Source organism: Silurus meridionalis, chromosome 11, assembly GCF_014805685.1.
Source record: "Silurus meridionalis isolate SWU-2019-XX chromosome 11, ASM1480568v1, whole genome shotgun sequence".
Classification (NCBI taxonomy): Eukaryota; Metazoa; Chordata; class Actinopteri; order Siluriformes; family Siluridae; genus Silurus; species Silurus meridionalis.
The window spans coordinates 19,535,691-19,559,912 of record NC_060894.1 but is presented as its reverse complement, the minus strand read 5'-3'; the positions used below and the strand labels follow the sequence as shown (position 1 = coordinate 19,559,912).

Genomic DNA, 24,222 nt, shown 5'->3' with positions numbered 1-24,222 from the left:
GATGAATCACATAAGCAAATCGCAACTGTGTGTGTGTGTGTGTGTGTGTGTGTGTGTGTGCCATCAATAGCTGCATTTGCATATGGCCTAGATGCCTGGCAGATTTGTTCCTTTCATAACAAGTTTAGCAAGAGAGCGAAAGAGGGAAAGATTTTGCAACAGAATTGCAATGCACTCAGTGGCAGCTGTAATATAATACATGGCTCGAAAACCCTCCATTTTGAGGGAATTATAGTCTCATTTAAGAAGTGCTGCAGGTTGTAGCCTACAGAACCGACGCCATCTGACCATGCCTATTAAAAATGCAGCATGGTTACACTCCATTAGCGGAGCCACACAGCTAACTCGAATGCAGCTTCAGCAATTTTTTTTTACTTTAGATTGGCTTCAACGTTTCGTTTTTGTTTACTGCATTCAAAACAAAGATTGGAGGTTGGGGTTCTTTCAGCTTGCGTTTCAGGGCAAAGAAAGTGTAAAAGCCGAGTGCACGTAACCTTCTCCTCGAGCGTGTGTTCTGGAAGGTGATAATTAATTTGAGAAGAAAAAGCATTCAGAGCACCTGTTGTGCGCTTCGTCAGGAGTGATAATTTGAATGTAAAAAAAAATAAAATTATCACTGTATGAAAAACCTGGCAGACGCCTTACTCTTTGCTCTAAAAAAAAAAAAAAAATCTTAATTTATTAAGTGATAGATGATATTTTGGTGTTTTGAATAATTAAGTGTGAAAGGAATGTTAGCAATCTTACGGTGATTTGGATGTTTTGTGATAGCTATCTAGCTAGTTAGCTAGCTAGCTAGTTAGCTAGCTAGCTAGCTAGCTAGATAGATAGATAGATAGATTGCTTTACTTTGCCAAAGACCATCTTAGCTTTGGCCCAGAGTAGACAGTAGCATTTCTACATCATGTTTACACATGGCTTCCGCTTTGCACGATAGAGCTTTAACTTTTTTGGAGCTTTTTTTTAGAGCACTTTAGGATGGTATTCACAGACAATGAATTCTAGAGTATTTCTGAGCAAATGCAGTGAGTTCATGTGCCTTTAACATTGCGTTTCGCCCTTGTTTTTTTGCACACACAGACTTCCTCAGATTCTCTGAATCTTTTGATGATATTATGTACTGTAGATGACGAGATATTTAAAGTCTTGCCAATTTATGTTGATGAACATTATTCTGAAATTGTGACAATTTGTTTGGCAGCTTTCCACAGATTGATAAACTTCTGCCCGTCTTTACTTCTAAGAGACTCTGACTCTATAACATTTTTACCCAATCATTTTACTGACCTGTTGCTAATTAACCTCATTAGTTGCAAAATGTTCTCCAACTGTTTCTTGTTAGTACCAGGTACTTTTTTTGCCCCGTCCCAACTTTATTTGAGACGTGTTTTTTGAGGCGTGTTGTTAATCATTTGATCATTTATTTTTTTTATTTTCTAATGTGAATAAAATATATGCGGTTTATGAGATTTGCAAATAATTGCATTCTGGTTTTATTTACATTTTACAGTGTCCCAACTTTTTTGGAATTGGGGTTGTATTCATTTTCCACATTCAAAAAAAATGATTACAAAGATTTTTGTTACAAAATAAAGCAATTGAACCTAATAAGCAAGGTTAAACGGACGCACACGAAAAACTTCACGGTGCAAAGTCTTCGCATGATTGATTGAAGCTGTTATTGCAGAGTTGCAGCGTGTGCACAAAGATCCTTCCTGCAGTGTTTTTCGCCCCAACAGGAGGTAAACCAATGTTCTGGCTGCCCTGCTCTCTGAGGAGACTAAGGTCAGAAAGGGGGTGAGTCAAGTTCGGTCACTTCTGTAATAGAAAAGTGAGGCATGCAGCACGGAGGACTCGGCTCGCCTTTCCGACGTCTTTCACGATGTTGAGCTCAGGAGTAAGCAAGCACACGAAACCTGGCGTTTGGAAAATGTTTTAATAATAAATAAGGTGGGAAATGACACGGTTTATTTCATTCTAAATATGAGATTATCAGTCATGAAAACTTATGGCTGACAATTTAAAGCAGTTGTAATTTTTTTAACATAGTAAACACCAAACAATGATGGACAGCACAATTATTATTATTAATTCTTTTTTTTTTCCAGAGATCATATTCTCACACACATTGTTCATCAAAAAAAAAAAAGGTACTGCAATAGCATTGGTTCGAACCAAACTGAAGCAGCTGTGTGCTTGGTGAGCCCAGCGGTGCTTTTCACTACCACAGGAATCCCTAGATCTGGTTTTCCACCCTCCCCATCCCATGACAATGTCCACATTACTTCTATACAGTATAGACAGAGTTCAGCCCACTAAAGGGACAGATGAAGCCCCTTAAAAAAGGCTTGTTGTTTGGTTGTGGCAGACATTCTTCTTCTTATTACAGTGCACACCATGTTTTGGGATCATCACTTCTCGACACAAAACGGACAGGCCTCTAATAATTCAAGCCTTTCTAAATGAAAAAATAAAAGAGAAAGATATTGCCCATTGCACATTTTCTTGTTTCACCCTCGTTTAAGTGCATTTGTCTCATCAAATGTAACGTCATCAATGGGAATGAAATTGCCACTCGATGGTCTAGCTCTATTCGGGTATACGAGGTGGAATCAAAAAGTTTCGTGACTCGCTCTGTTTACAAGAAAGTACTTTAATTATCTTACACACTGTCACCTTCAAAATATTCCCCTTGTACAGCAATACTGCGCTCCCAGCGTTCCTGCCACTTCTGGAATGTGTCCTGGAAGTCTTCTTTTCCAAGCGTGTCAAGCGCCGTCTGCGATTTGTGCAGGATCTCCGCAATGGTGTCAAAATGGCCACCTTTGAGCTGCATCTTTAACTTCAAGAAGAGGGCAAAAGTCTGCAGGAGTCAAATCTGGCGAGTAGGGTGGGTGCAGAAGTAAGATTGCTTTGCGAGAAACTCAAGTGGGGGTGGTGTTCTAGCTCGGTGTCCATGATGAAATATCAGACTTGGGAATACATTTGGCCAGAATAGCACCGGTCGCACAGCTCCCGATGCACACAGGATGATGTCTTTTGGCGCTCTGACTTATGAAGGTCGGTGTCCCCTGTGACTGTGCGTGCAGCCTTGTGCTGCCATCTGTTGGCATGTTACAAAAGTAGTCTCAAAACTTTCTGATACCACCTCGTGTCATGATTTGCACAGCTTGCGCGAGACCCAAAGTGTAGAGAGTTCCCGCGAAATAAAACAAAGCGATTAACCCCATCTTTTTAAAAAAAAAAAACATGACGCTCGACAAGATGCCACTTATGTCCCTCCTCATATTAGGTGGAGAGCTTCATAGCTAATAATGGTTTACAAAATAAAGGTTTAGTGATTGTGCTTTTGAAACCAACATACATTAACAATAACGACATCAACTAACAAAATGACAACAGTGCATTGTAAAAAACAAAAAAAATACAAAAATAAACAGAAAAAGAAAATCGAATGGCAGCACTTTTTTTCAATGATTTGGTAAATTTACAATCGCGACCCTCATGCCCGAGTTTCCGTGATCAGAAAATACGCTTGGAGAGCAGTGGGAGGAAAGACCCCGTCAAAGTACTGTATCACAGTATGAGTAAAGAGCCCCCTCTTCGCACTGCTGACGGCCCACTGCTCCCACTCGCAGCTTCTATTACACTCACACCAGCAGATTATAAAAACAATGCTCCAGACGGGTGGGAACATCACACCTTTCCACAAATGTACACCAGTCAATGGGGCTTTAAAGCGGAAAGAATCACCTACTTAAAAAAGAAACATGAGAGCACCCAGTTTTCCCTCTTTCTCACATGGAAAAGATTAAATATTGAAGCAGATAAAAAAAAAATAAAAAGAAAGCACTAACCATTGGTCATTTTTTTGCCTATAAGGACAGAACAGATCATTTACATAATTGTGAATGATTATACATGGTCTGGATCGTGGATGGTGCACAGTTCGAAGATGATTCTCCCACTCAGAGATCCTTTTTCTCATCTTGACTGGATCCTCAACTCTCCAGCAGCTGTGGACATAAAAACCAGGACAAAAGCTGTCGATTACCTAAAGATATCTATATAAAACATTTTGGTTTTAATCATCTGGAAGCAACAAATACGAGACAAACAGTTAAATAACCACTTTGGGTGTTTGTGGAGTCCAAGCCGCTCCAAGCATACAGCATAATGAAGCACAGTAATTTACGCTAATTCAAGTGTGATGTAAATCCTTTTCTAATTATCTGCTTTTTTTATATCGGAAATGTTGCCGAAGCCAGGCAGAATATTTTAGACGGTGATCTGGGAAATTCGTTTCTTGATTAGAGATGGCGTTAAGACTAATTATTGCTGTAATACGACATGTTTGGGAAATCAAGTTCGGGTTTATTAAACCCAGAAATACAGTCCGCCTACAAAGGTGCCCTTGAGCATTTTTTTTCCTCCTCAAAATCAATATCAGACTATCAACCTTTTACATTGTGAACATTTATTTGCCCGTTCAGGTAATACCACTTCGAATTCATGATCTGATTAACACGCAAGTCAATATTACAGCTTTCAGTGTGATTACAAGTTGATTAGAACTTTAATGACACTACCCATTTTTATTTTTCACTGTTTTCTTCCTAATCCATCATATTCCTGTCAATTCCTGGCCATGTGCCAGTTTTTTCATATAACACATTTCATTTCTATATCACAGTTACAAAGCCAAGGAGGATCAAAGTTATTACATGCCTCCCCTGAGAAACATAATGCCAGTCCAACACATTTTTTTAAACTGTTGCTCGTGACAAATCACAGGGCAGTGTAACATATGTATAGTGCTAATTGTCCCCTTTTACATGCTTGAGCTCAAAGATGATCTTTCTATCATCTATCGAAAACTATCGAGGTCGCGAGTGTCAAGGTCGCGAGTATCAAGGTTCCGCTGTAATTAGATTAATTAGCAACAGATCAGTAAGATGAACATTAGAATAAGAACAAACTAAAAAAATCAAAGTCTCTCAGAAGTAAAGATGGACAGAGGTTCAGCAATCTGAGAACAATTTCCGAATCATGTTCCTGAACATTAAATTGTAAAGACTATCTAAGTATTTACAGTACATAATATCATTAAATAATTCTCTGCGCATAAATGTCAAGGGTGAAAATCAATATTGGATGCCTCTTGTCATCTCCAGGCCACTGCATGGGCCCAGAAACACCTCTAGAAATTATTGCCTATAAACACAGTTAACAGTGCCATCCACAAATGGCGAAAAAAAAAGATCTATCATGCAAAGAAGAAGCCATATGTGAACATGACCATGAAATTATGCTGTCTACTCTGCCCCAAAGCTCATTTAAAATGGACAGAGGCAGTGGAAAACTGTTTTGTGGTCAGTCGGATTTTCAATGTCTCTTTGGAAACCATGAATGCCATGTCCTCCATACTAAGGAGGAGAGGGATTATCTGGATTGTTATCAGCACTCAGTTCAAAAGCCTGCATCTCTGATGGTATAGGGTGCATTACTGCATATGAAATGGCCGTCCTTCACACTTGTAATGGCATCATCAATGCTATAAGACATATCAGGTTTTAGAGCAACAAATGCTTCAATCCAGACAATGTCTTTTACAGGGAAGGACTTGTATATTTCAGCAAGACAATGCTAAACCACATAGTCCCTCTATTTCAACAGCATGGCTTTATAGTAAAAGAGTCTGGGTGCAGTCCAGACCTTTTAACAACTGAAAACATATAGTGCATCATTAAATGAAAAACATGACAAAGAAGACCAAGGACTGTTAATCAGGTAGAATCCTATATGAGACAAATATGGGACATTCCTTTCCCCAAAACTCAAGCAACTGGTCTCCTTAGTTCCCAGGCTGTTGTTAAAAGAAGAAGGGAAGCTACACACTGGTATTTTATGTTATTTTGTTACATCTTAAAATTTTCATGTTTTTCATGTTCAATTGTATATAAAATGTGTACAATATGTGCGAATCAATGCATTGTTGTTGTTGTTTTTTTTATTTACGTATTACTAAAATTTTGGGGAATTGGGGTTGTAAAAAAATATCTAATAAATATCTAATAAGAACACATAACATTCAGTGTAGGAACCATTTTAAATATCATTATTCTTTATCTTTAGAATCCTACCTCTAACTCTTCTTCCTGGTGAGAAAAGGTCCCCAGACTTGGGAGTCCGGTATCATTATGGTTTTTATGGGCTCCTAACGCTGCTTCCCCTCGCCTGCGGCCCCCAGAGCCCCGGGAAGAAATTGAACTAGAGGAGCTGGGGGTCTCTCTTTGCCCCTGTGCTGTGGGGAATGATGGCCGGTTGTATGGCGGAATGTCCTCTGCAACTACACAAACAGTGAGCACAGAAAAAGAAGTGAGAATAAGAGCCACTCAAAACCACCACTCTCACAGTGTAATGCACAGTGCTAAAGCATAGCATATTTACCTGTGTGTTGGCGTGTTTTGCCAGCACCTTTTCCACCGTGTGTGTTCCGGTGTTTGTCAGGCTCTCCTCGTCGCTCGGCCGAGGCCTCTCTTGTCCGGTATCCCCCTGCACTTCCTCGCCTGTCTCTGGACTCTCCACAGCCCATTCTGGGCAATGTTGCACCCCTCTCCTCATATCCACACCTGGAACCATGATTAGTGGTCTTCATTGCAACCGAGCAGGGGCTCAGAGGCATTGATTGGTCTGCATTTGGGAACAAAAAAAGTGATGCTATTTATTTTTTCATATTGACTTTGTGGTACTTGACACTTATAACACGTTCGACCATAATACCATCTGTAAATTCGTCTGTTTGCTGTTGCTGCTGTTGTTGGCTCTGGTGACCAGCTGCATGCTGCTTGTGCCTTTTGTGTGGTTTCCTCTGCATCACTGCAGTGCTCATGTTGCTGTCTGTGGACACTGGGCTACTGGGACGATGGCCAATGTGGTATCTTTGACCTTCAAAGGGGAGACAAAAACATGCCAGTCTATTCCTGCAGGTTTTAGCAAAGCCCAGCCATGCCAAATAACTCTAATGGCATTATTTACACCTGATTTGATGTCTTGTGTATTTAAAACAGATTTACACTCGAGTCAATGCTACACAAATCAGCCATTACATGCCACACTTGACCACCAAAAAGTACCTCCCCATATATCAGAACACAATGCCAAGAAACCAGAGGAATAGACTTTTAAGTGGTACTGCTTTTTTCAAGTGGGTACCACTCCTTCATATAACAGCTCATGAACATCCATGTATATAAGTAAATGGGGAATAACGCATTCGCCAGCCAGCACAGTGAGCCAAATTTATTGGTGGAAAGTAGTGGCATGTGTTCATTGCTGCATTTCACATTTTAAAAATACATTGTCCTTGAAATAATGTCTTGCAAAGTTTAAGAGAAATACAAATTGCATATTAGGGCACCATTTTTAATGAAGCAGTTGGCTATCAAATATAAAGGGGTGTTCAAGTCAAACCAGGACTTTTAAGTTTCAAAAATTTTGAAAACAAATTCCAAGAAGTGGAAACTACATCTATATTGTTATTTGTTCTGTATAACACTGTTGTCTGCCTTGCTGATTCAGTTCATTTCAGTCTCTGGACTGGCCCAAAAGATGTATGCCACCGTTCAGACACATTAGCCATTTACTTCTGTGTGTAGTACTGCCACGCTAGGCATCACCCTAAACCACTCATTAGAATCAAGTCAAGTTTATTTCTATAGAGCTTTTCACAATGGACATTTCACAACGGAGTCCTGTCTAATGTCTACAAACACTGGCATTCAGCTGAAGACACAAGAAATAGTCATATGTCAAGTGTTAGTTCAAATCAGACTCTCATTCCTGTGACTCACCTCCTCTTCCAATATCTTCGGGCCCTGCCCCTGGATAATGAGCCACTCGCAGACCAGCATACTCAGCCGCTGTGGCTACAGCTTGGGCAAAATCAGCATCAGTGAAAAAGGATCCATCGGAGGAGCTGATGGCACTAGAGCGGCCGGATGAGCCGTTGTCCTCCTCGGATGCCGAGCCCCAGCCATTGATCATTGACCCCGTGACGGAGCTCTCCAGGTCTCCCGTACTGGAGGCCGGAGTCTGTTCCAGGCCCCTGTGCAGACGCAGGCGACGTGGCAGATGGACCTGCTGCTGAGCCTGATAGTGGGATCCTGGGTTTTGCTGGTACAGTCTCTGGCCTGACTCACCATCTGTTTGATCACAATCTTCATCATCGCCATCAGTATAGGTGTAGGTGTGCGAGGGCGAGAGGGCCGGGAGTGGACGAGGGGGGCTCGTGTGCTGTCTGGAAGGAGAAACGGATTTCATTAAGCACTCATTCTATGGTTTTATAATACAGGGGTCCCCAAAATTTTTTTCGTGAGGGACACATAATTTTTCCTTTCTTTAATGGGGGCCGGGTGGGTCCGCAAAGTTACATGGGCCGGACGGACTACCAGTATTATTGTGTAGATTTAAATGTATTTATTATTCTTGCTAATTCTAGATTAGTTTATATATGCATATGGTTGTTGGGCGAATCTAACAATTAATTAGGCTACATTAATAATTAGAGGTTGGCAATACTGATAGCAAGGTTTAAAATTTTCATTTGAAAGATAACCTTTATTATCAAATATAGAAATGCTATGGGTGGAACATTTATTTAAAATTAAATGTTAAAAATTAGCTTTGGCATTGTTCACAGGGCCGTTCCAAATTTGTGGATGGGCCGTAGTTGGGGGACACCTGGTTTACTGTAATGGCACTACAGTAGATATCGTTAGCCACCCCTACTAATTAGTGGCCTCTATCTTTGCAATAAAAGTGTGTATCAAGGTTGGGTGTATCGAATGTGCTGAGTTCTATTATTGCCTATTAAGTTCTTCTGTTAAGGTTTAGTTTAGTTTCATTTACTAATTTGTTTGTATTTTGGAAACAGAACTAAGTTCATTAAAAACATATCATGGGCAGCTACAAACAAAATAATTACTTGTGGAGCAGGGGGGGACTGGGATTTAATAAAACAAACAAAAAAGCAGTCCTGCTCACGCCTCCACATGACACCCCTCTAGAATAACTCCTTTCCAACAAGACTGTTCATCAAATTTATGCACGGCTACAGCTGCTCTGCTCAATTATAAATAATGTTGTGGAGTGTTTTTGTAATTCTGGAGTGATGAATCATGCTTCGCTGTCTGGCAGTCTGGCAGATGAGTCTGGACTTGGCAGAAATCTGGACAATGTGAGTTGCTGCAAAGTGTAACACCAAATGTAAAGTGTGATGGATGAGAAATAAAGGTCTGGGCTAATTTTATTCCTCTTCAGTTACTGTGCACGCATCCCCCGAATCCTCTGATGTCAACGTTTAATGCTATGGCATACAAAGACAATGTGGCCAGGTTTACACTTCTAATTTGTGGCAACAATTTGAAGAATTACAAAGCAATGCCATACAGGATTGAGAGTGTTAAATGGAAGGATCTGGTTGGCCCACAAATTTAGGGGTGAATTAGATTACAGTTTTCAAGCAGGATCTAAGCACCTGTTTGCTTCCATGTTTCAGAAAATCAATTTTCTAGGAGGAATATCTTGTTTAAAGTGTTTCACACAATTGTGTAAGATGTCTTTGGATATGGTAGCGTTACATTTTACATACATTTGAACTAGGGGACCCAAACCTGTTCCAGCATGACAATACCTCTGTGCACAAAGCCAGTTCCATGAATATATGCTTTACACGAGTTAAAGTGGAAGATCTGCTGCTTTAGAGCACTAAACCGAACCCTACTAAACTCTTTTGGGATAAATGCAGCCTAAGAGCCTTTTGGCTGAATCTCACACAAATCTCCACAACATCTAGTGGAACATCTTCCTGGAAGAGTGGAGGTTAATTATACCAGCAAATGGAGACTAAATGTGGAATGGGGTGTTTAGAAATTACAATTCAAGTGTCCATACACTTTGTCCATATAGTGTATATGTATTAAAGGGGTGCATTGAGATTGGAATCCGGCAGGACCCAACGCAAGTCTCACAGGCGCTGGAGGTTTTATCTTTGCTACAGAAGGGGACCATCCAGCAGACCAAGCTAGTTGTAATGTTTTGTTTATAAGTTTGAGTTTTTTAAGACTAAAAAATAAATCCAAAGGTGTGTCATGTGTAGTGCTTTACTTTAGCATTGTATTATTTTGCTATCAGTTTAATGATTTCTGTTGTTCTGTAAGTTGATCGTAGCCTGAACATTTGTGTACATTTTCACACAATATTTCTTAGCTGTGACAGAAGGTTTGCAGGAGCAGGCGGGAGTGGACACAAAAATCGGCAGGCAGACTGTAGATGATTAGGTGCTGTAAGTGCAGTACCTGCGATCTTCCTGGTGGTTGTTTAGGTCTCCCTGAGGAGAAGAAGTGAGCGTGACGGTAGGCTGGTGGCTGTAGGATATTCCCAAAGGGGAAGAGGCTGCCCCTCTAACAGGTGGAGTGGGGCATCGAACGAGGTTCTCCTGCTCTTCTTCTTCTTCTTCTGTTTCCCCTTGGTGGAGGTACATGCGGCTCTGAATTTTCTGGGGGTCTGGGTCGAAGCTGAGAAAGAATACATTTCCATTTATGGAATTTGGTAGATGCCCTTATCCAGAGTGACTTACATGTGCCTTGTTTATACAACTGAGCAGCTATGGGCTTAAGGGCCTTGCTCAGGGGCCCATGAGTGGCACCTTGGTGTAGCTGGGATTTGAATTCACAACCTTTTGGTCTAAAGCCTTAACCACAAAGCTACCAGCTGTCAAGCTACACCTAATTGTGTGTGTGTGTGTGTGTGTGTGTGTGTGTTTGTGTGTACCTCTTATCCATGGGCTGCAGGTAGTCCTCAGAACTGCGGCAGCCAGGGGGGTTGATAGGAGGTGGGGGCAGCGGCTCGGCCCAATTCACTGCACTCTGTTTCGACAGTTTCGGTGTGCGAGTTCCTTTTTTATGATTTTGACTCCCTGAAGAAGAAAAAAACTCATAGATGACCTTCAAACACACTTTTAACTCTTTTTGCCCCTGTCCATGGTTAAACAGCTTTTCGTTTTTTCATGTATGAGGCACTGAAGAAATGAAGTAATTAGAAGTTGTGAAGTAATTAAGTTTAAAAAGATGTTGCCGTCTTATTAGTCTCTCGCTGAACATGTTGAAGGTCTTTAAACTTAAGTCATTCTGTCGAGTTACAATCATACAAAAGCCCTTAATATGAGAAAAATGCCATTTCCCAGCATGCCATTTCTTTTTTTTTTTATGCTTCTGTGAAACTACACAGTAATTGCTTTACCACTGAAGGACATACATAATAACCTTTTTTTCTTGTCAATGGTTGAACAGTTATTAATGATTAATATAGGATGCAATACAGCAATGAACGCTTTTGCATTTTTACCCAATGATTAAAGTATTCCAATTTCTTGCAACATATACATATGAACTTGAGACATTTCTTTTCTTTTTGAATGCCAACCATGACTGCCCACATGGTTGCTGTGATCGTGTGTGTGGTTGCATCATACCTGAGGTGCTGTTGCTGGCTCTATCGGAGCTGTGGTAGGACCCTGCAGAGCTGTGCTCATTTCCTTGGTTATAGGGAATGGTGGCTGGCAGACTGACCTCACCCCCTCTGTAATGATCTGAGCACGAAGTATACATAAGAAATAGCAACGGCAATAAAAAAATAAAAATACAGAATTAAAGCTGTACATCAGGGGTCCCCAACATTTTTTCTTTCTGTAATGGGGGGGCTGGGGTAAATCAAAACATTTACTTACTTATGCATATGCATATGGTTGGTGGGTAAATCTAACAAACCTACGTTAATAACTAAGGGTCGATAAAAAAACAAAGAAACATAACACTCCCTGTAACTGTATTACAAAATGAACACCATGAAAATGTGCTAAAGAAAATAAATATGAATATATTCATTAACAAATATAATTCTATAATTAATACATTATCAATAATCAATCTCCGTGCAGCACGTGATGTCAGTGATTCGCCTCTAGAGGCCGCTCTTGTAATGACAATGGACAGGAAGCTGGAAAAACTATCGGCATGGAGTTTTGAAAGCTGACCTTTATTATCAAATAACCAGATATGATATGAGTAAAACATGTCTCCCGTATTGTTTAGAGGGACGTTCCAAATGTCGTATTCGGCCCGTGGACCGTAGTTTGGGGACCCCTGCTATAGATTATGATTTTAAACACCCACCCTTGTTCAGCCTGTTTTGCTCCATAACATTAAACTGTAACTGTGACGGCAGCTCCGGGGGTTTCGGTTGCTGGGGCTTCCAGCGTTTGTCACAGAAGTCGCCGGGTCCTGCACCACTGTTCTTGTTCATGATGTTTGATTGGATGAGCTGTGTGGTTGCATAAGGAGTGGGCTCATATGGTGTCGGTGGGCTGCCTCCGGGCCCCATGTAGCACATGCTGGGGTTGTTAAAGGTCTTCATCTCGTTGAGTTTGTTGGAGAGATCTACATCGCTGTATACAGCTGAGTCGGAGCCGAGCAGCACTCCTTGCTTACTGTCCAGTTGGCTGTTATAGTTAGCAATGCAATCGGCTGAGAAAGAAAAAAAAGCAAGAAAATGAAAACCCATTGTATGGATAGTCTGCTTTTTCAGAACCTAACAAACATGCAAGGAATAGAATATGACGAGTCTGTGCTGCTATAGCAATCAATATTCTATATTCAACCAGGTTGACGAAAAATGGAGAATTAGAAGTTGATTATTTTTACAGAAATTCACTGAGGCCAACATTTTTACTACTAAAAATACAGCATGCCATACTTTTATTTTTTTTAATAGTTGCGGGGTGTCTGCAAAAAAAAAACTTAGTCCCAGTTGTCACTAGTATTATAGCAGGTATACACAGTTGCTCCCTCAGCCTTTCCATTTCACTCTCTTAAAGGTAATAAGAAAAAATGCAGCTTGTCATGTAACTGTGAAACAGCAAAGCCCTAAAGACTTTCCTGTGTCTTAAAAGTGATGACTTTTCCTCTGACACTGACACTTTCCAAATGGCTAAATAAATGTCTTTCACAAAAAACTTCCTATCAGCAGTATGTTGTCGAATGTGAAGCGTCCACCATAGGAAGCTCTGGATACATTAAGTTGTTCTTTGCAAAACATTTAAAAAATGCACTATAAATAACTTCTGGCCAATCAGAATTGAGAATTCGACTGCTTAGTGGTACATATGAATACATTGTGAAAAATAATTTTTATCTCATTAAAAGCATTTGGCAGATGCCCTTATTCAGAGCGACTTCCATTTCTCTCATTTATACATGAATGAAGTAGCTAAGGGTTTAACAGGTTCGCTCAGGGTCCCAGGAGTGGCAGTTTGGTGTAACTGGGATTTGAACTCATGACCTTTACATCCAAAGTCCAAAGCCTCCACCACAAAGCTACCACCTTCCCATCTTTCCTTTTTTTTCTATAAATTTGAGAAATTAAATGGACTAACTAATGAGGTTTAGCTTCTCAATGAGGAACGTTTCTGGAAATGTGCAAAAAAAAATGTCATAGGTTTATGGCTTGCTCAAATCCACATGGTACATAATCCAACCCTACCCTGTTCCACAGAGAACTCCCAGACTAGAACATATTAGGTCTGTTCCCAGCTCCCAGAAAATCTAAGCAAGTAATCAAGAACACGTTTTCAGTTGCTCACAGCTCGAAACTTTTGTGTACAAGGTAATCAGTGTTTCTGATTAATTGGTTTAGACACACTGGGAGTTGGCAGAAAGCAAAAACATCTCAGCATCATCTCAGCACCAGATTGGAAAACATTTCCCCATACTCACTGTCAAAACACTATCATTTTTTTTTTTGTCTCTCTGGTGGAACTTGAACTTTAAAACTCTAAAAATGTATTATGGTGTCGAAAAATGCATTTTCTTATAATAGTACTATTTGCACTGCCTCACTTTTACATTATATTATTATTATTATAAAACTCTTCACAAACTGTAAAGTTAATATCTTTAACTTTATTATATTTTTTTCCTATTATTTTTTTTTATTTATAGTTGTCACATTTTTATTTAATTCTGATTCCTCTTTTGCTTTACCATGTTTATTTGTGAAATGTTAAGATTATGATAATTTATCTTCTGGGAGAATCAACCAGTGACTTATTTGGAAACAATTACAGGTCTATCTAATGCTTGTTGGTTCTGAAGGGTTCTGGTTGGTTCAGGATTATAATTTATAGTCTTTACACTCATCTACATTACAGATGTTCAAATGCTTCCAAATGATGTATGGCATCTAGGTAGCTACTATATTTCTAGCATTTGTATTTGTAATATTTCTTGTACATCTTTGCCCTGGACTTATTTGTGGTCTTGTACTTTCTCCTGTATTCAATATATATCTATATATAGCATACCACTGATTAGCTGGAGAGCATGCATCAATGGAACTCTATGGTGATACAATTACTTGATGTTATCTCTCGAGCAGCAGAGGAGAAAGACTGTCACAGTAAAACTTTTATGAATCCACGTGAGCAGAGATGAGAAGGATAAAGGAAGCCGCAGTCAAGGGCACATTGTTGTTTTTTTCCCCCTTCAAAGTACACAACCGCGGATCGATCTTGGTTTCCTACCTGAGCGGACCAATAGATCTGAGTAGCTAAAACAAACAAATGGAGCCCCCATAAAAACGGAGAGCGCTTTATTACAGGAAGCCAATTAGACTGATGTTGGCTTTGTGTCCTCCTCAGCGTCTTTCTTTGGCAGACTAATTGCTTCAGAAGAGTTTCGAAAAAGCACTAAAGAGCGTACCTTGCCAATAATCCAGATGTACATAATTATGTAATGTATACTTTATATTATATTGTCTTCTTTATTCAATCATAGTGAAGGTTGTTCGGGCTCCCTGATCAATTTGGTGCTGCGGTCCAGGACTTAAACCAGAGAATATTTGATTTTTGATATGGAGCTGTACACTAGGGATGGTAAAATTCACCCGTTCGATTTTAAAAAATTGTGCATGGGAGATACAAGTTGGTATTTGGAACGCAATGTATTGTGTTGAACATATTTGCATGGGAAAAAAAATCTTAATTTACTCCATATACAATTATTAGTAAATGCGCTATACGTTTATTATTTAGAAAGTGACCAATAATTTGTGACCAATATTTGATATGTAGATTGATTTCTCCTCGCTAAACTGTTTCTCGAGCGCGATCTCTCAGCACCGCTGCTGCTACGTGAATATGACGTATCACAACACTACGGAGACCAAAGGGTACACTGAGAGTCACACAGATACAATGCGGATTAACATGGCAGAGGTAGAGCTGCATCTTTCTAGAGACAGAACAGGAAAACAATTTTTTTTGTTTTATTGAATCTTTTTTTTGCACCACCTTTTTGTGAAAGGGCCATGTGTTAGAGGTCAGAAGGCACTTGTCCATCTGAACCACAGAAATAAAAGCGAATTCTCTGTACCATATTGAACTGCATAGCATCATATTTTTTTCATTGCATCGTATTTGAAATCGGAATTGCACTACATCGTAATAGGGATGAATCGTATCGTATCTTTAATGTATCATATCATTGACTATGTGGTTATGGAGATGAACATCCCTAGAGTACACAGACATAAGTTCCCTAAAACCCCCATCCTGACAGCTCCCAACAGAGCCGATGAATTGCCCATGGTCTGTAAGTAAAGAGATCTGAGAGCGTAATGCATTTCATGATAAATGTGCAACATGTGCGTTGAACAGTGCATTGGCTTAAAACATCACCTCGACAGGTTTTCAAGTGTGTTGGCTCGTGTGTAAGCGTCATGGCAGCGATGGCGGCAGCAGCAGGTGATGTACGAGTTCTGCTCATACAAGCAGACCTCATGCTGCTAAGTCTCACTTTAACTGAAATGGTTTCTGTCATGTCCATCCTGTCCCACACCTCGCTACACTTTTCCATAGACTACCTGCTTTCCTTTCCTTGGTTGAATTGGAGCTTCCTGTTCTTGTTATCTTTACTCCTTTCATTTTTTACCTTCCTCTTGTTTCTCACCTCTTTTATTAGAGATCGCTAGAGAAGTAAACATCCTATCCAAGTTGGATCTGATTCATTTCCTCCTATATGCGTAATCACTAACCCCTAACCCCTTTCCCTCTAACTGATACTATGCTGTAAAACACATATCAAGGTAACACACTTATCCAGCTCCTTGACTTTTGGCTCGACTCCTTCCATGTAGGAGCAGCTGAATCATTTCATCAAAATTTTCAATGGGTACCTACAGTATTTTCATTAAATTTTATTATTTATTCCCTTCATATCTTCCGTTCAAATTCAGAAGTTTCCCTACCCTGCTCCACAGAGAATTTGGTTCGTTCTTGCCTCCCAAACCGTCTATTCCAAGCAATTAAAGACACGTTTCCATTCTCTCCGAGCTCAAAACGTGTACCAGGTAATCAGCATTCCTACTTAACTGGTTTCTGCACACTGGGAGTTAGCAGCCAGTAAAACCGCAACCCAAATCAGCGCCAAATTGGAAAAACTTCTCCTATACTGTTATAAAAAACTGTAAACGTTTGTCCTTCTGGCTGAACTCGTAAAGGTACTATGTAAAACTCTGCAGCAGGGCGTCTCCCTTTATGAGAATGCTTGAAGTTACACCCAATAAGAAAGCTAAGAACCAATAAATATCCGAAGAACCCATCGAATAAAAGTGTATTACACTGTAACACCATGTGTTTTCTTATAATTTATGGCTTTTTATTAATACTTTATTTGTAGTCACAAAAAAAGTTGAAAAAGCTTTTACAAGGCAAATCTGGGCAGCAAATTGCATTTCAAAACAGCAAAACAATTCAAATCAATAGCACCGATTGCTTAGAAATAGTTTTTGATCTGTTCTTTATTTTTTTGTACACAAATTATTATTGCATTTAAATATATCTGCTTTATTTTAACCCCCAATCTCAGACAGAGCCACAGTATATAGTACAGAAAAAGCCATTTTTGCACATTTCCTACGTAACCAATCTTTTTAATGATGTCCCACCTTCCTTCTTTTTTGCATTTCCCACTTTCACTATAAGTGTCTTTATTAAGTTTGCTTCACACCTGCGTACTCTCACCTTTTCTTCTTCTCGGTGTGACACTCGGGTTTTCAGGTTCATCTTACATATCTTGTACGTTTGTACATACACCGAACAGGCATAACTTATGAATGGTGAAGGGAATAATGCTGATTATCAGGTGGTTATAAAGTTACGCCTGATCGTTGTATGTTAAGAGTGTTCATGGCAACACAAACCCTCTGTCCTGCACACATTCTTCCTCTAACCAACCAAACACTACATGGGTGGACCTGCTTTTTTTCCACCCACAAAATAAAGAAATGGGGGCTTGGGCTCTATCACCATCATGTATCAGTAGCATCCACAATGCATGCTCGTACCTGGGCGGCTGTAGGTGGTTAGGTTGCTGTCGCTGGTTCCGTTGCCACCGTTACAGCAGTTGATGCTGCAGTCCTTGTGATTTGCACAGGTGTTGGGCCAGGAGTCAGCGAGCCACGGCTGGTTACCTGAATCTCCCATGTTCAGTAGACCAGGCCTGCGAAATATACAGACATATTTATGTGTAACAGACAGATTTGAAGTTTACTTTTACATTTATGGTTGTTGGCATACAAACATTTCAGTTACACAACTGAGAAGTTAAAGGTTAAGGGCCTTGCTTAAGGGCTTTGCTTAAGGGCCCAGCAGTGGCATCTTAGTAGTGCTGAGATTTGAACGAATGACCTTCTAATCCAAACACTTTAACCACTAACCACTTCCCACTATGATCGGTCATTTATAACTGGTAATTCAATGTAATAGCAAAAGACAAAATATGTAAAGACGCCTTATACTTGTCAAATGTACATTACAGTACATAATAATAATAATAAATTCCTGTTATATTTCTAAAATTCCCTAGTTGAAATTCCCATGGAAAGTTTCCGGAAATTTACTGGAGATTTTCCACCACTTTGCGCCCCCTAGTCTCATTCCATTGTTTAGCCATACACACTAAGCATCGACAAAAAAAAGCCAAAACAAGACAATATGTAGCACCCAAACATGGCATCTTGATTCTATTCAACATATAAATTGTGTATTATATCATTTATATTGTGTCAATTATCTGATGAGATCTGATGAGATCCAATCCCCCTCGTAGAAATAAACCGAATTGGACAACACATCACACTAAACACAATATTTGTAGGACGCGATTCATAATGCGGAGCTAGGAAATCGATAAATAATTTCTCTCTGCGTGAATGTACGACTTCGAGGCGACTTCATAAACACGGCTCCAGGCTCGAAATATACAGTTCATTCCAAACCGTGGTTTTCCAGCCGCCCTTTTGAACAGCATCAATCTTTAAACTGGTAGAAGAAGAGTAACCGTGTGTGTGTGTGTGTGTGTGTGTGTGTGTGTGTGTGTTTGGGTGTATGTGAGTGGGAGTTTATAGTCTGATGAAAATATTTCACCCTTTTTGTGGCTTATACTCTTAGATTCAGTGTTTCGCAAGAGTCAGGGTTAGGGTTAGCATTTTAGCTCAGATTAGCTTCAGGGGTTGCTAATTTTTATTTTATTTATTTCTTAGCTGTGAAGGATAATATGATTTGTTTTTGTTTCATTGCACAGTCAAGCCTGATATTTAATTATAGGTTTGCAGGGAGGCTTGTGTATTTATACGATCATGCAGGAAGGTATTAAAGAAGCTACAAAAATGTATAAATAAATAAAATGACAAATCTAAGGCCGTGTTTGCGCTCATGCCGAGATATTACTTTAATAGGTAGTGCTATTATTTAGCTCACAGAGTGATTGTACAGTACAGGTGGATATAAAGATATGGAAAATGTGTTTTGGCTCAACATCTCCCCCTGTTGGATCGCCTCTGTAAAATCATGTGAATTCCATAGTCCAAACCATTCAAACTTACCGTCCAGCACTGCAGACAGCTTCTCCTCCTCGCTGATACGCCACTAAATCCAAAACAGAGGAAAAAAAAAAAACGTGAGAGAGAGAATTATACAGCATCAACAAGAAGCAGAAGCCACGGACGGTGAGTCGTAAAAAAAAAGGACGTGTTATCTCACGCTGAATCCGCCTTTCTTCCTTTTACTAATCCAAACACAATATGTCATTTCGCATCTATCTTCTGACTCATGTCATCCATCTACAGGTACAAATATCCATAATCTCCACCTGGGAGTGAAAACAAAAACGCGAAGGGAAGGCAACAGATTCAGATCAGATCCCCAGGCTGATACACTCTATGATGGGGATTAAAGTTCAAACACGTCCTAATCGAGATGGGATTACTCATCAGAAACCGCACGCTAAGAGACTGTCCCCTGGGGGGCACTTGAGATGAGGTTGAGACTAGGGGCATGGTGGGTTTGTGGTTAAGAGCATGCTATGGGCATGTAAGGATACGCCAAAAGAGGTTTAGAGAAAAACAAAATAAAATAATAATAAAACCCACAGAATTTTAACAACCGCAAATATTTCTGGCATGTCAGAAGACTAGATAGGGCACGAGTGTCTAAAAGCATCAGCAACGTGATGAAAGGGTTGCTCAGTATTTCATCACGTTTTCTTTTTGCTCCTCGTTTCTGCTCAAATTTGAAACAGGATATGGATGAGGAGAAGTCTGCATACCTGTCGGAGTGAAGGTGAATGACGGAACTGTAAAAGAAAAATACACAGAGAGAAAGAGAGAGAAAAAGAGATTTACATTGTAAATAATGTGGGAACCCATAAGTACAACAAATACAGCAGTAGCACTGAATTATTCATAGATAAGCTGAAAAAAGGTTGCCAAAAAACCCCTGAAAAAATCCAACTTGTTCCATCTGTTTTCTCTCTTTCTTTTTTTACATTTAATAATAAATGTTTTTTTTTTTTTAGATTTTCCAATTTCCCCTATTTTCTGCAATTTTCTTGTTTATAATAAAGGAATATTAGCAATAAATCAAAAACATGTTTCTGTTCTAACAGCATTTACCAGCTGGCAAAGACGGTCTACCAGTTTGACCCCTTCGACCTGTGTTTTGGCAGCTGGTAGCTGAGCAGACCACGAATTCATCACCTAGGGATTTTGGAAACGAATGAAGTGAATGGAAAAGTTGTTGTTTTTCTGGATTTTTTTAAAACAGAAAGAATTAGAATAGCAAGGCCAAAAAATCTGGTGGGATTTAAACATTATTATAATAATCATACTTTATTCTAATCACTACAAGGGTTCATGAACTTCTGGGCCAAACAACTTTAAATGGATGTTCTAAGTTTGGCTTTTTTGCTTCTTCTTGGAGTTACTTGAAGTTAAAAGATTCACCAGTTCGGCATAAAAGTTAGCGATGCATCGTTTTTAACAAAGCGCCACTGCTGCTACTTTAATATGACGTATCACAACACTAACAGAGACGGAGGCGTGTCCTGAGAGTCATATAGTACAGATTAACATGGCAGAGGTAGAGCTGCATCTTCCTGCAGACAGAACAGGAAAAGTCTGTATTTTTATTTTATTTAGATTTTTTTGCACTACAAAAGGCCTGTTTGTAAAAATCCTTGTGTTAGAAGTCAGAAGGCACTTCATTAAATTGATGATTTGCTGTGTGTCTGAACCAAAGACATAAAAGTGAATCTGCACCATATTGAATTCCATTTCTATCGTGTTGCATCGTATCGGATCGCTCTGAATTGTAAAAGGAAGAAATCGTATGACATCGGTAGCTTTGTATCTTAAAATCTTCGCCATAGTTTTATTTGTACTGTCCACACAAATATACATATTTCATATTAGTCACTTATATTAAACTAAATTTTCCTACATATATTGTACTTTTGTACACAAATCTTTCACATATTCTGAATTAACTTTTTTCTGTATAGACATTATACTGTATACATGCACATTCTTACTGTACAAGGTCACTGTCTATCTATCTATCTATCTATCTATCTATCTATCTATCTATCTATCTATCTATCTATCTATCTATCTACAGTATGTCTATTTTTATTAAAAACAACTGCAAAAACTGCACTGCAAAAGCAACCACTTTCCCTTAACTGGCATTGCGTCCTAAACTGAACAAGCAGAACATATTCCATTTCAGACGTCTCCGATATCACAAACAAATCGTGAACGTTGCCACCTGTGAAAAATCGAATCTACGCAACATTTAAAGAAAATAAGACGAACACGGTGGCCTCTTCCGACTGCGGTTTCAAACCGGGTGACAAAAAGCAGGACTATTAAACCAGCATCCCTCAATCTCAACACCGCCCTTCATCTTCAGTCGGCTAATACAAAACCAGAGCAACAACACACACACACACACACACACACACACACGTCCCTACCAAATGTCAGCTTGTGAATGTCAGCGCCGTCTCTGACGTGCTACTCTTCTGATCGTCAGGCTTTTTGGCGCTCTGCTGGAAAGATTAGCCTAACACCTTTTTTTTGCCACCACGTTATCAGTCTAGCTGCTTTTTGCGATTCCAGGATGAAAACAGACGACAGCAGTCGTGTCAGATAGCAGCAAAGGAGCAAGAAAATATGCAAAAAATAGACTAAACGTAGCGTGATCTGCCTTTATGACTGTACAGAGTTTTCCAAATGTAGTTGTAGACTTTTTTTTACCTTCTGAACTATAGGATGAACTTTTACTAATAACATCATCACTCCATTCCATTGACTTGTGTGAACAGTTACAGTCTCCTTCTGGTAGAAGTGAAAACAGGAAGTGACACACACTATGTGTCTGATTCAGTGTCTATTTTGGATTCATTACTCAATTTTGGATTTTTGTTTTCTGGTTCCTGGTACTGATTCTAAACCAATTCTGCTTTTGAGTACAATCTATTAAGTGACACGATATTAAGCACAATATTTGTTTTTAGTTCTCATACCATTACTAAAACTGATAATCAAAATGATTCCGATTCCATACCGATTTTGCTTCTGTGTCTAAGTCTAATCAACCAATCGAGTGACAACATGGTAATAGGTTTTATCCACCGTCCTATTAGTTTTGCTTGTGTACAGAATCCTAAACTGTATCCAGATGTTACTGGACCTGCTATCTTCTGTCTGCAGAACCATTCAGCTTTACATTGTAATAAGTAGAATTGAAATGAATGGTTATAAGCACAATCTGAGCGAATATTATTTGATTACCGAGTGCTGAAAAAGGCCAAATATACTGTTTGTAAAGACCGTAATACAGCTGTTTTACGATTCTAAAACATTTTGGAAAAAAAAAATCTCATCCTTCAAGAAGCAGTCTCTCAAATTCCTAATTTCTGTAGGAATGTAGTAGAAGCCAATAGGGTTTGGGGGTGCACTAAAAAGTGATATTACATATTTAGATTTTCAAATCAATGAATAGGTTTTATGATACTGTTTAATCATTATTACATTACCAGCCACACACCTTTCCGAATGCCTGCGTAGCTGCTACTGAGGCCGCTCCTCTTCTTCCTGTGCCTGTAAAGCCAAACGCTGAAGATCATGAGCACCACCCAGCAGGTGGCGCCGATGCCTGCGATAAAAGCTGGCTGCTTCACCACATCAGAGATGTTGGAAAAAGTGTCCAGGTCATTGAAAGTGTCCAACATCTGGCCGGATGAGTCTGTAAAATAGCGAGTTGACAAAAGCTAATAAGAAGCTTCACTCTGGTTCTGTATTTCAGATTAGAAATGTAGATTTTTTCCACTCAAAAACACAACTGGGTTTATGAAACGTCGCAGATAAAAGAGATGGTACCTTGATGATAAGCGCTTCAGATGCGCTCAACACTCAATAGTGCACTACAGCACTAAAGTGCACTATAATAATAGTGTTGTGTATGAGTATGAGTGTGTAATCGCAATATGTAAAGTATAGTGGAGGGCCATCTGGGCCAGAAAGGTCTTATCAGAATGACTGTCTTAGATTTAATCTATTTTTGTCTACGAAGATGTATAAAATTAATCCCAATAGTCAATTCTCTTCATTTCATGTAGTTTGATTAAAAAGTTTGTATCCAATCAGATTCCAGCCTTGACATCACATGTTCTTAAAAGGCCAGCAGAAATAAACATGGCTGAGCTCCAGATCCATGTTGCTTGAAGCTGTTGTTTTAGCAAAATAAGCACATTTTCATATCCTTTGATTGACTGGTCAGAGAGCGCACTAGTCAGAGCACGCAACCGGGATCTGTAGCAAACTGCACAATCTCGAATATATCTTTGTGGATTTGATAGCTGTTTTTCATTCCACAATGGCTGACAGAGGAGAATAAATCACAAGGACAATACAGTATGAACTTATAAAGAAAAGCTGGACATTGTAAGGAAAGGTCAGGCAAACCGGTTCAAAACAGTTGTTTCGCTTTTTCATGAACCATTTTTACTTTTGCGTTTTATTTTCTGTAGAATTTGCACGAAAACACTCCCAGTGAATCAAAAACATATAAATAAAATGTTTTCTAACCCAGCTGAAAGAAGGTGATGTCACTCTTGACCCCTGGTCCAGCTCCATTGCTGGCAGCAACCTCCACGCTGTAGCGAATACCAGGCGACAGACTGGGGATGACGACCGAGAAAGTGGAACCGTCTACGGTACGGTTGACATGGTATCGACTCTCATTGCCCAGGCACCAAATCTATAAAAAAAAAATACAATCAGTGATCAGATCTTTTAGTCAGAATTGTTCACTTTACTCAAAATAAATTTAATATCAGCAAGCAATTTAGTAATTTAAAAGTGCCACTTGCTGAGTTCTGCCACTAGGGGTCTGTATATCGCTTTATATGATTGCTTCCTACAGTAAAATCCCTGCACACTGTAGAACCCTCTGTTGTCTTAGAGCATCGTGTCCTCGTGTTACCTTGTACTCCTGGACCACTCCGTTCTGCTCGTCCTCTGGAGGTGGTTGCCAAGCGACCAGGATGGCCGTCCCGTTAGGGTCGCTCTTGGTGACAGTGACGCCACGTGGGGCACCGCTGGGAGCTGTAAAGACGGGGACAAATATCCGGTTTAGACAACATGTGCTAACGCGTTTTACCTACTCCGTTTTATTCGACTCCGGAACATTCGACTTTGGAGATGCTTCGGAACAACTGAATCAGATGGACCGCTTAGATACAAGTCTACAAGTCTGTCGTTTCC

At 39.6% G+C, this 24,222-nt stretch overlaps 1 protein-coding gene across 3 annotated transcripts in view; it reads right to left on the bottom strand.

Annotated features, from left to right (window-relative positions):
* Window positions 1-1,917: 1,917 nt before the first annotated feature.
* LOC124393371 (roundabout homolog 1-like) overlaps window positions 1,918-24,222 on the bottom strand; it is a 204,017-nt gene continuing 181,712 nt past the window's right edge. For all 3 annotated transcript variants that reach the window (XM_046861141.1, XM_046861140.1, XM_046861143.1), the window contains 15 exons: window positions 23,942-24,063; window positions 23,545-23,716; window positions 22,505-22,702; window positions 19,722-19,748; window positions 19,000-19,042; window positions 17,461-17,615; window positions 12,234-12,584; window positions 11,534-11,650; window positions 10,834-10,978; window positions 10,359-10,577; window positions 7,854-8,299; window positions 6,784-6,948; window positions 6,451-6,693; window positions 6,144-6,349; window positions 1,918-4,016 (listed from right to left, as the gene is read on the bottom strand). In XM_046861141.1, the coding sequence (XP_046717097.1) occupies window positions 4,002-4,016; window positions 6,144-6,349; window positions 6,451-6,693; window positions 6,784-6,948; window positions 7,854-8,299; window positions 10,359-10,577; window positions 10,834-10,978; window positions 11,534-11,650; window positions 12,234-12,584; window positions 17,461-17,615; window positions 19,000-19,042; window positions 19,722-19,748; window positions 22,505-22,702; window positions 23,545-23,716; window positions 23,942-24,063 (2,624 nt within the window). In that variant the 3' untranslated portion in view covers window positions 1,918-4,001. The remainder of the gene's footprint in view (window positions 4,017-6,143; window positions 6,350-6,450; window positions 6,694-6,783; window positions 6,949-7,853; window positions 8,300-10,358; window positions 10,578-10,833; window positions 10,979-11,533; window positions 11,651-12,233; window positions 12,585-17,460; window positions 17,616-18,999; window positions 19,043-19,721; window positions 19,749-22,504; window positions 22,703-23,544; window positions 23,717-23,941; window positions 24,064-24,222) is intronic.